Source organism: Acinonyx jubatus, chromosome A2 (assembly GCF_027475565.1).
Source record: "Acinonyx jubatus isolate Ajub_Pintada_27869175 chromosome A2, VMU_Ajub_asm_v1.0, whole genome shotgun sequence".
In the NCBI taxonomy this organism is placed as follows: domain Eukaryota; kingdom Metazoa; phylum Chordata; class Mammalia; order Carnivora; family Felidae; genus Acinonyx; species Acinonyx jubatus.
The window spans coordinates 150,572,845-150,584,906 of NC_069383.1; the positions used below are offsets into that span (position 1 = coordinate 150,572,845).

General features: G+C 53.9%; 1 protein-coding gene across 8 annotated transcripts in view; it reads right to left on the reverse strand.

The window, feature by feature from the left end:
* Positions 1-3,248: 3,248 nt before the first annotated feature.
* Positions 3,249-12,062, reverse strand: part of LARS2 (leucyl-tRNA synthetase 2, mitochondrial) — a 181,824-nt gene continuing 173,010 nt past the window's right edge. For 5 of the 8 annotated variants that reach the window (XM_053219548.1, XM_053219545.1, XM_053219544.1 and 2 more), the window contains 3 exons: positions 10,041-10,168; positions 7,399-7,554; positions 3,249-4,478 (listed from right to left, as the gene is read on the reverse strand). In XM_053219548.1, coding sequence (XP_053075523.1) covers positions 4,276-4,478; positions 7,399-7,554; positions 10,041-10,168 — 487 coding nt within the window. In that variant the 3' untranslated portion in view covers positions 3,249-4,275. The remainder of the gene's footprint in view (positions 4,479-7,398; positions 7,555-10,040; positions 10,169-12,062) is intronic. The other 3 variants (XM_053219546.1, XM_053219543.1, XR_008297170.1) reach the window with 2 other exon arrangements.

A 12,062-nucleotide genomic window follows, 5' to 3' on the forward strand; every position in this document is an offset into this window, starting at 1 on the left:
CTCCTCTGCGACTCAGTTCAGGAGCCAAACCGCCTGTAAATGAAAACTTCTGACGCCCAGCTTTTGGTCTGGAGGCCATCTTGTCTGAGCACTGGCCTGCCAAGAGGCCCCCTAGGCCACGGAAGGCCTGCCAGGGTCTCTGGTGGACTTCTCCACGTGGCCCCAGACCTCCTCCATCTGACACCACTGGGCCATTGCTCCCAGCAGCCTCAGGCCACCGATCAGTAAACCCCAAACCAAGGAAGCTGACTCAGTAACAAAGACGGCTGCTCCAGTGAGTCAAGAGGTCGCCCCTAGCAAGTCACAGGCTCCCCTTCCAATAACTACTATCGAGGAAAAGTTGCAGAGGCCGCTCGTAACCTGCCGCTCTGGGCACCACAGGCAGGCCGCCCAAATCAGACTTGATCTAAGGGCTGAAGCGAGGCTCACGTGTACGGTCTCCAGCTCTTGGCTTTTTGTCCCTTGCTCCATTCCTTGCCATGTCACAGTCCTGTGTGCCTTGGGACAGAAGCGCATGGCCACAGTGGGGCCCGAAGAAGGTTGGGAGCTTCCCGGACCCTCGTCAGACTGTGCCCTGAGCTACCACTTAAGGAAAAGAGGGTGTCCAGCCCCAAAGAGGTATCACTGTCACCCAGATGGAGCTCCAAGAAACTAACCAGCATGCATGGGATCAGGGAAGCAGGTAATACTAAGGTTTCCGGACACGAGGTGAAAATACCATATAAAAGGCTGATTCTGCCAACAGGATTAAAATTCCTCCAAGTTTACTGCTTCAACCTTTTTCCTCAACAGGCCTGGCTTGCCTATTTTTTCTAAATGTTCCCTTTTTTTTCTGACCAAAGATAATCCCATTCTAGACCATGAGCCTATTCTTAGTCGGGCAAGATTACTCATAACAAGCCGCTCTCATTTATTGAGAGCTTATTATGTGCCGCGTGCTTTACACAATCTCCCTTTGTCCTCATACCCCAAGGCATTATTTTTACCCCTGTTTTATAGTTGAAGAAACAAAGGCTCAGAGACATTCCCATGGCTTGCCTAGATCACTGAGGTGGCAGGTGACCTGGTCTCTGGGACACACAGTCCCAGAACCTTGGTCTGGCTGGCTCCGGAGCCCACGCCCTCGGCTGCCACAGCAGTTCATCCGCTGAGAACAGGAGAGTTCCGTGAAGGGAATGTTAACTTTTGTCCTCAGTCTGCGAGATGAGAAGGAGCTTCCCACAGCTGCCCACGCGGAGTGACTGACTACAAACAGCAAGCTTACGGGGGCTGCTTTTTGCTTTGGATTCCACATCACATGACAAAGGGCCAATGTCTTCCTAACCGGGGTGCTCCCCAGTGGCAACTAGATACTGTGAGAGGAGGAAAAAAAAGAAAGAAAAATCAAGGGGTGGGGGGTAGGCCTTTAGCTCATCCGGATCTTCAAAAATTGTCCATTTTGATATCCCCCCCATTAATGAAAAACCCCACAGCCAATACAAGTTAGAAAATGAAAAAAAAAAATAAAAAAAAAAAAGGAAACAGAAGGAAAAAAATTACGTGTAGGACTCTTCAACCAGTGATTTGGGGGCAAATTTCCTTCGGTCTTTGTAAGGGTGGGAATTTAAAAACATCACGGTCAGGATCGCACCGCGTAAGTATACTGATTTATTCGTGAGAAAAATTTCATCATACATGTTTTTTAGAAACATCCTTGGCCTTACATCCTTTTATAAACCATGCTTTGTCTCCGGCTGCACCCAATTTTCCTTAACCAGCTCCCGGGGTGGGGGGTGTACTTAGGTTGGGACGAAGCATGTCTAAGTCGTTTCTCGGCTCATCTGTTGCTTTAGGGTCTCCGAGATCAGTTTCGTTTTCCTTGGCAAACCTAGGTGCCTACCGTAGTGGCACCTGCCGTGGGGCTTCCCGGCACCACTTTCCTTGTGGACAAACTCTCTTCACTCTGCCCCCTGACAGATAAAACCCTGCCATCGCCCCGTGAGCCTGGATCTCCCACTGGCTTGGCAACAACTTCTGCCTCCAGCCCCGTGGACCCCACACCGTGCCCTCGGACAGTCAGCCACTACCTGTCCCTGCATTGAGGCAGTTAAGAGAGCCCTGAGAGGCTTCCCCACCCCTCCTCCCTACCCCCAGGGATTAGCCTTTCGTTCCTTTCTTCCTCTATACCAACCATCTCAAGGAGTACCAACGGAGCTCTTGTTTTCAAAAGATTTATCCTCTTGGAGAAAAAGTTCTCCAAAGCCACAGTGGTTAGTGCAGCAGCCCTGAGGCTTTAATGGCCCATTGCTCTGGCCAGATTATGTGCAGATAAAGGACTTTCCCCACTACCCGTATCTTGTTGTTCAAGGCCACTCAGCTCACTTTGGGGCCAAACAGGACAACCAACCAAAACCACTCACTCCTCCCTCCCTCCCTGGATCAAATAAATATCTTCATCCACTCGCTTATATTTAACCCACAGGTGCTAGTCTGTGGAATGGGGCTGTGTCTACCCAAGTCAGCTCCGGGAACATCTCAAGTACCTGCTGGAGAGTTCTGGCCCCTGCTTCCCCTTCTTTCCCAGCTGTCCTCCTCCAGATGTTTTGGTCCTACACCAAACTCATCCCAGCGAAGCTGAAGATAGGGAGAGGAGGAACTAGTTAAATATTACGGTTCAAATCCACCGACTTAATCCAGTGGTTCTCAGGCTTTGCTGTCCATTAGAATCACCCATGCAGAAGCACCTGCGTGGCTCAGTCGGTTAAGCCTCCGACTTCGGTTCAGGTCATGATCTCGTGGTTCATGAGTTTGAGCCCCGCGTCGGGCTCTCTGCTGATATCTCAGAGCCTGGAGCCTGATTCTGTGTCTCCCTCTCTTTCTGTCCCTCCCCTGCTCTCTCTGTCTCAAAAATAAATAAACACTGAAAAAATAAATAAAAAAGAATCACCCATGCAGCTTCTAAGATTCCCTGATGCCCAAGTGCACCTTAGACCACTTAAATCAGAATTTCTGATTTAATGGGGACCAGAAACATATTCAGTTGAGCCACATTCAAGAACCAGTAACTTAACGGCTGTTACTCGTATCTCTGAATCAGTGTTGTCTCCCATGTCTGTAAGTCCTACACGTACCTCACTTTAGAACTTTCCATGTGGAGTCAGGCATACGGCCAAGGCTTCCGACGATGATAGAATACCTCAGTCTGTTCCTGATTAACTCCTAGAACTGGAATGTGGTGGCTATTCCAAGATCACACATATGTCCCAAAGTCGCACATGACAAACATTTTATTACGTTAAAAAAAAAGTCATCTGTTAGCTGTTCAACTGCAGGCTACCTCATCTGAGGTTACCTCAGAAAAATGGCATCAGAAAACGAATACAGATTTTCAGCATCACAAAATGGCCAGATTCTCCTCCATTTCCCCATTGAATGTTAATCAGTGGCTTTGGCCGCTTCTGCTCAGAGCACCCAATTGCTGACATCACATAGGACCCGGTTATCCTAATGACACCAACGATAGGGGTCCGTCCCCAGCCTCCTCCCCGGCTTCCAGACGGTGGCGGCCTGAACAAGAAGGCAACACCCGGTGGCTCTGGGCCACTCCTCCCCGGCGAGCTCACGCTTCTCACGATGGGCTCCGGGGGCCACATCGACGGCGGTGGCGGCATTTGGGGCCCACATAAGCAGACACCGCGCGGGGCTGCGGTCGGCCCTGCGATTGCTTCCATCTGAGGTCCCACCCGGCGTGGTCCTGCCTCACTGCGCAGCAAATGTCACACCCCGAGAGAGGGTAGGAAGTGGTGCTTCACCCCAGGAGGCGGGGACACCTGTAGAGGGACCCGCCCCGCTTGCCTTCTGGTTCCTAGCGGCTTCTGAAGACCGCAGCGTCCACGCCACATTCTGGGCATTTGGACACGACCCAAATGCCGTGCGTGGGTCCTCAGTTCGCCCTCCCGTTCCCGGGGTGTGTCGAAGGCTGTGCAGCTTCTGGGGGTCAGAAGCTCCCAGGCTGCTCGAGAGGCACACGCGCATTCTCACTTCTCTTCTCGCCTTCCTGCAAACACCCGGCAGTACCTCTGGTGGCTTCGCGCGGGGTCAGATGGCTTCCTCCACCTGCAGGGGCTGCCCCACCCCTCCGCCTTCGAGAGTCCTTCTGCTCTGCCCACACCCATCCCCACCCCTGCACCAGGCCCCGCCACAGAGGCTCACCACCCATACCCGTCCGTCAGAGGACGAGGGTGAGCGTTCAAGACATCCGTCGTTTCCCCACCCTGGGCCAGCGCCCCCCTACCCCTACCCCTTCCTCCTCCCTGCCGTCAGTCCTGCACCAGGAAGTTGATGAGGGCCGTTCTGGGGGAGAGGAACGCTTTCTTGATGCTTCGCCCCCGCAAGAGCCTGACACCCAGCTCGCTTTGGAGGACGAGTTCGTGGACTTTGTCCTGGTCCCGCGAGACTCGCTGGGGCACGGGGATTTTGCCGCAGGCTTTGTTGTTGATCTGAGGAGAGAAGCCGAGACAAGCGATGAGGAAAAGTCCTGAGAGTGGCAGGCGCCTTCCCCGCGGAGGGGTGGCGTCCGTGCCCAGCCTCCCAACACACCCAGACGGGCAGGGAGAGGCTGGGGGCCCCCGGCACCTGCGGCCAGTGCACCTGTGCTTCCCGAGCGTGGCCCCGTCCCAGCTGCGCAGGAAGTTAGGTCACACACCCTCAGCTGCTCCCCGGGGGAGGGGAAGGGCTGTGTCACCCAGGATTCTACCCAGGCCGCGGGTGGGCTGACTCGTGCGGAAGGCAGGCAACCTCCCTGTCATGGGCCTGGCTCCTGTGAAAAGGGGGCGCCCGGGCACGGCGACCGGGAACCTGGGCCCACATCACTTTAACTCTCCTTGCTGAGAAGGGGCCGGTACAGTTGCAGACGTCGGTGGGTATTCACTGAGGATTTTTCAACACGGACAAACTTCACATCAAGTATGAACTGATGTGGGCACGGGGGAAAGTGCTCTCATGGCCCTGGTGGCTTCTCAACAGCCATGCTTCAAATCCCCAAGCCCACTGCTCCCATAAGAACACTCGCTTCTTTCACTGATGCTCCTGTTTTTTTTTACCGGGAAAATGCAGTCACTGTATTATGAAAAGTTACCAGGAATAAGTCTCTGAAGTTTCGACCAAAGCCTATTAGGTGTCCCTAATCACCCGCCTCATTTTTTTCAGATTTATGTAGAACTTGGTGGCATTTTTCTTGGTTGCATCACCCTGTATCACTGTGCGGGAGCCAAATATGGTAAAATAGTACGTCCTGAAATGTTCTAAAATATGGTTCTTTTTGGGGGGGGTGCCTGGGATTGGTTCCATCCAGTGGCTCAGTCGGTTGAGCGTCCAACTCTTGGTTTTGGCTCAGGTCATAATCTCGAGGTTTGTGAGTTCGAGGCCAGCATTGGGCCCTGCACGCAGCACGGAGCCCGCTTGGGATTCTCTCGCCGCCCTTCCCCCGCCACTCGCAGGGTCTCTGTCTCTCTCAAAATAAATAAACTTAAAAATAAATAAACGAACAAATAATTAATTAAAAAACGTGGCTCTTTAAAAGAAGCGTGAGTCTAGGGGCGCCTGGGTGGCTCAGTCGGTTGAGCGTCCGACTTCGGCTCAGGTCATGATCTCGCGGTCCGTGGGATCGAGCCCCCCGTCGGGCTCTGTGCTGACAGCTCGGAGCCTGGAACCTGCTTCAGATTCCGTGTCTCCCTCTGTCTCTCTCTGTCCCTCCCCCACTCATGCTCTGTCTCTCACCATCTCAAAAATAAATAAACATTAAAAAAGAACAACTAAAAAGTGTGAGTCTCGGGGTTGGGGGTGGCTCAGCCGGGTTAAGCGTCCGCCTCTGGATTTCAGCTTCGGTCGTGATCTCGTGTTTTGAAGAGCTGGAGCTCTACATTGGGCTCCGTGCCGACAGTGTGGCACCTGCTTGGAATTCTCTCTCTCTGCCCCTCCCCCGCTCGCTCTCTTTCTCTCAGAACAAATAAACTTAAAAAATAAAAGTAAAATGAAAAAGCATGAGTCTCCTGGACGCAGGGTTTTGGTGTCCTAAAACGGCAGAGCTAGGGCTGCTGCTCAAAGGACTGTGCCCCCCACCACCCGCCTTCTCGTTTCTAAGCCATCGGGAGCTACCTTCTTCCACCGCCCTGTGCTTGCTTTGACCGAGACCTCCCACCCTGTCACACCAAAGCCGTGCCCCCCGTGAAGTCCTGGGGGCCCCGGACACGGCCTTCTCAGAACTTGGTAATGAGTCACACAGCTCCAGCTTCTGCTTCCGGATCTTACCCAGGGAAGAGGGGCCCGGGGCAAGCGAGAGAGTGAGTGCTTTTGCGCAGACAGACTCAGGCTTGATTCTCAGGCCTGGACTCACAAGCCGTGGGACCTTCAGTTTTCTCTTCTTTAAGGATGGAATCTTCCGGATTGTTGAGGAAGATCACCTGTCCGAAGGGACCAGCTCACTAAGCCTTACACCTCCTTACTCCCGGCCACGATGGAAGGGGCCGGTGTGGGATGTGCTCGGCACAATGACCCTACTTCCAGACCCAGGGCTTCCCTGGGGACCTGGGGGCTGGCCCCTCTGGTGAGGCCTGTCCAGGGAGCTGAATCATTCTTGTCCCCAGCTGGGCTGGGGAAGGGGGTCCCGTGACCTCAGGATGTGGCCGGGGAACCCAGCAGACCTTCCCACACGGCCCCAGGCACCCTCTCATGGCTTCTGGAGCCCTGGGACTCCCCTGAGTCGCCTTACCCAGGGCAGTCCCTTCGCGGCGGGTGGGTCTCTATCATGCTCCACCTCCTGGCATGAGGCACCAGTTAAATGGACAACAGATGCCCCCGGACTTGGCCTTCAAGGGCCCAAAGGGGAAGAAGCTCTCTTTGACTTTAGAAGAATCTTTTGGTCTCTGGTGGCTTCATAAGCTTCTGCCCCTCCATCTTTGCCACTGCCCCCCCCCACCTCCATCACCCACAGCCTCGGGCCGGGGCCTCGGCATTGTTCTCTTGGACTTTTCCAACTGAAAAGTTGGAAACCATGAGCACTGCCCTCGCCCCACCCGCGGCTGCTCACCGACACGGAGGCAGCCCCGCAACAGCGAAAAACAAGGAAAGTCCCCACCGACTGAGCTCTCGCTCTGTGCCAGGCGCTGGGCTACGCAATCCACCCGAGCAAACCTGCTTATCCTCCTGCAGCCTCATAAGGTACATGCAGGACCACTGCGTGCCCATTGTACGGATGGGAAAGCCGAGGCACAAGAGGTGAAGCCACCTGCCCGAGGCCCCACCCCACAAGTGGAGACGGGATGACCTCATGGATCCTCTCTCCCCCTGGTCAGCCCCCTGCCAGCCCCCGGCCCTGATGCCCTGCTTGTGCCTGTGCTCTAGCCCCCCTCCGTGGCTCACCGTCCCAATGTCCCTGAGGGCGCTCCCCCCTTTGCTTCTGCCGACCAGGCATCCTCTTCTGCACTAGGGAAATGCTGCTCCTCTTTACGGCCAAGGTCCCATGTCCCCTTCCGTCAATGTCCTGACTGAGCGAAGCGGTGATCCCGACACGAGCACCTAGCAAGCAGGACCGGCAGGAGCCTGTCATTTAGTCATTTATGTGACATGGGTAAAACAGGGCCCGCTCCAGGGCAGCTGTGTGGGGGTAAATGAGTCAGGATCTCGAAAGTTCTTCGGGCAGTGCCTGGCCCGTAGTCGGTGCTCACTGCTTGTTAGTGGGTTTTGTCACTAGTGTGTCCAGAAGCAAGCTAAGCGTCTCCTGGCGTCATCCGATCTAATTCTTTCAACAACTAGACAGAGCAGCCACTGTGTGGCCCCCATTTCGCCGTTGAGGAAACCGAGGCTTATGGAAGTATCTTGTAAGATGGAGACTTACGGGCAGGAGAGTCTCGTTCCCAAGCTCCATGTGTTAACCTTGAGTCTCCAGAAACTCCCTGTGTGTGTGTGTGTGTGTGTGTGTGTGTGTGTGTGTGTGTGTTTGTGTGTGTGTGTGGCATTTGTGTGCCCCCTAGACCGTCCCTCGTGGGCGCCACGCTGCATGGAGAGAAGGCGGTGCCCCTGGGCTCAGTATCCCTAGTGTTGGGCACGGCCCTGCATGCCGTGGGCACCAAGAACTCGAGCTGGACCGAATCACGCTGAATTACACTGCATGGTGCTCAGCTCCCATTTCCGGCCAGGGCGCCAGTCAAGATCGCATGGACACAGAACGCAGGCCTCCACAGGAGGTCTGTCACACGGCCCGGTGCCCCGAGCCCGAGGTGCTCAAGTTGGGTAGACCCGCAGGGAGTCCCATTTGCAAACATTTTAAACTCTGAGTTTTCATTTCAACGACAATCTGAAACCATTTCGCCAATTACCAAAACGAAATTTCTTTTCTGCAGTGATCAAAGTGGAATGATACTGCATAGGCTAAACCTCTAGTTCCTCAAGCTGGCATTTCTCAATGTGCGGAGGACGTGTTCTCAGGGGCCCATGAGATCTTTCTTATTTAAAAAAAATTTTTTTTTAATGTTTATTTATTTTCGAGAGAGAAAGAGAGCATAAGTGGGGGAGGGACAGAGAGAGGGGGAGACAAAGGATCCGAAGCAGGCTCCAGGCTCTGAGCTGTCAGCACAGAGCCCGACGCGGGGCTCGAGCTCACGGACCGCGAGATCATGACCTGAGCCAAAGTTGGACGCTTAACTGACTGAGCCACCCAGGCGCCCTGAGATCTTTCTTACAGACATTACTTAAAGTAAGAAACGGCTTCTCTGTGCCACAGAGCTGTTTTTGACTTTGAGAGTTTTGGAAGAAGCCCTCCAGACCAGGCCCATGTCCTCCTCTCCGTGGGGGAGGCAAAGCGGGGTCAGTGCGGAACCAAGCGCCAGGGGAGGTGGTGTGGAGACAGAGTGGCTTCCGAGGGGCTGAGCCTCCTGCATGAAGCCGTTTCTCCACACATCCACCCACCTGCTGGGCCCAGGGTTTGCACAGACACAGAAGGGCAGGGTTTGCACCTGCCTGGCAGACCGGGGCCCTGGGAGGCTGTGCTCTCCCTCAGCCCCTGGGTGATGTCTTCATGGCCTTTTTCACAATTTGCAGTAATATTTTTCTTTCCTTTTTCTCTTTCCTGTCTCTCCCACTCGGCTTACAGCTCTGTAGGTATTTGGGACCCTGTGTGTCCTGTTTGATTTGTATCCCCAGGGCCTAGCACTGTGCCTGATGGTAACGTGAGAACTACTGATGAATCAATAAACCTGGGCAAGGCGACCAACTTCTCTGATTTCTCCACTGCAAACACTGAGAATGGAAACGGCTACTTCACTGAGTGAGAAGAGTTTACTTCGATTTTGGATGTGAATGACCTGGCCCCATACGTGGTTCAGAGACGTGTGTGCTAAGAGGTCCCCCAGTTCAGCCACATCAGCTTACATATGTAACAATCATATAAAAGATAAACTATTAGAGTTACCTGCTCTATAAAAGGTTGAAATAAAAAATGTCTTTTATGTACCTACAATGATGCAATTTACCAAAGAAAAATTCCTTTTTTTTTTTTTAAGTAGGCTCTATGCCCAGCACGGAGCCCAATGTGGGGCTCAAACCCGCGACCCTGAGATCACGAGTTGGAGGCTCCACTGACTGAGTCACCGAGGCGTCCCCCCCTGCAAAAGAAATTTGATGTAGCCTTTCTGAAAGAGATTTTTCAGTGAGGTGCTCCTGTTCTGCCCACCTCCTCACTCTCACCCTCCTCCCTAAATGAACCAAGAGCAGCCGAACGAAACAGACAGAAGAGGAGACTGGAACACGGCTGGAGAACAAGACGATCAGAACCTGTAACGCAGGACAGGGTTCTATTTTCCACTTTCTAATCCCTGGAGGGCCCTGAGTATTTTATGCTCACAAGCTTTTGGTACGCGGTGACCTCAAAACTGAAGTGTGCAAAGCAAAGACGGGTGGGACGGTCAGGCTGAGGGCGGGGTAGGCTGGAAAGGCCCAGGCAGTGGCTGTGGGTCTCGCGCGGGGCCAGGAGACTCCCAGACTCTGGGGCTGCGGGAGAGACTCACCAGGACGGCCATCTCCACGACGTCGGGCTGCTGAAGGAACTGTGGGTCCACGGTCGGCCACGCCTGAAGCAGCACGCCGGCATCCCAGGCATAGTGGGCACACAGCTTCCCGGGTACCTGTTGCAGGCCTGCAATGCCAAGGCACAGAGGGTCACTGAACACGCAGGGCTCACGGCGGGGGGGGGGGAGTCGCTTTCGCCCGGGCACAGCCTGGCGTGGAGCTGCCTGAGGCTGCACTACGGCTTTTTCACAGCCTGCCAGGTGCCCCCCCACCTACTCTGGCCTGGGTTTATGGGTAGCCCCCCCAACTATTTTCAACAGCGCCCAGAGCTGTAAAGATGGGTGGACACGTGGTTCTAAAGTGTGCATTTTGGGAACAACAAGGCCGCTGATCTGCCTTAGTCTCTGCGGTTCTGTTGATGAAGGAATGTCTTTGTGCTCCTGAGAGCGGATCCCAAAATAACGAGCTGTGCTCGCTTCCTTTCCTGCCTGTGATTACTTGTGGTCCGCGAGGCCCTCCCGCCGGGTCCTTTTACTCATCATCACTGGAGCCCACATGCTGAGAACAGCACGGCGTTCCTTCTCGACCTTCTCAGAGGGATCTCAGCCTTCACACTCGACCTCTTCTCGAGAGGGGCTCCTGCCAAGGGCTGAACTGGAAAGAGCTGGCCTTGGCTCGGGTGGGTGGAACCCGAGGAGGCGGTGAGGAATCAAAGCCCACAAGTCTGCGTCCCAGAGCGCGTCGTGCTGCGGCCCCAAAGCAGGCACAGGCGGGCTCCACACCTGCAGGGTTGCCCGGGGACTTCAGCCGGGGGCTTCTGAGCAGGAAAGGCTTGGCCTGCAAAGTCGCTGCCGATCTCATGAGCACAAGAGAGGCCCCCAAACGTGCAGGAAAGACACGCGTCAGAAAGCAGATCCCTGGGCACTACCAGTGCGGCCGCACCCTGACCACCTCCTCGTCCTCCTGGAGGCGGGCCCTGGACGGGGGATGGCAGGGAACGTGGCGGCTTTCCTCACGCTGTGATTGGCTTTTCCGGGGGTGGCCCTTGCACACCTCCTCCTCGTCATTAGCCTTGAGCCCAGAAGATGCGTTTGAGGGAGGAGCCCATGCCTCAGCGAATGGTCTGAAGCCAGCTCTGACACAGAGGGAATGAATCCCACCAACACCAGTGTGCCAGGAGCCCTGTGTTGGGACCGACGACGTTTTATTTTCCCTGATGGCAAAAGTAATGCCCACTCCTGGCAGAAAAGGTCAGACTATAAAGAAGAAAATCATGTTCATCTGGACAGCATTTTTCAAGCTTCTTGTTTGGGAAGACAGTAATGTATTTAATGGCTAGGATATATGTAAACCAACCCCACCAAAACAACCCACTACCGTCAGGATCATGCTGTATATGGAGTTCTGTATTCCTTTTGTTTCACTACTTTAAAATCATAATTAATTAGAGGGGCGCCTGGGTGGCTCAGTTGGTTAAGCGGCCGACTTTGGCTCAGGTCATGATCTTGCGGTCCGTGAGTTCGAGCCCAGCGTTGGTCTCTGTGCTGACAGCTTGGAGCCTGGGGCCTCTTTTGGATTCTGTGTCTCCCTCTCTCTGACCCTCCCCCGTTCATGCTCTGTCTTTCTCGGTCTCAAAAATAAATAAACGTTAAAAAATTTTTTTTTAAATTAAAAAAAATAAAATCATAATTAATTAGAGAGCCTGGGTGGCTCAGTCCGTTAAGCGTCCGACTTCAGCTCAGGTCATGGTCTCACGGCTTGTGAATTTGAGGCCCGCGTCGGGCTCTGTGCTGACAGCTCAGAGCCCCCTTAAGATCTTCTGCCCTCCCTCTGTCTCTGCCCCTCCCCTGCACATGTGTGTGCTCCTTCTCTCTCGCTCTCAAAAGTAAATAAACATTTAAAGAATAAATAAAATAGTGATTAATTTCATGGGAAAGGATGGTATATAATAGCACACATAACACGACTCCAGTTTTAGTAAATGTTTATACGAACGGACAAAAGGTCACAGGGAATGGAAC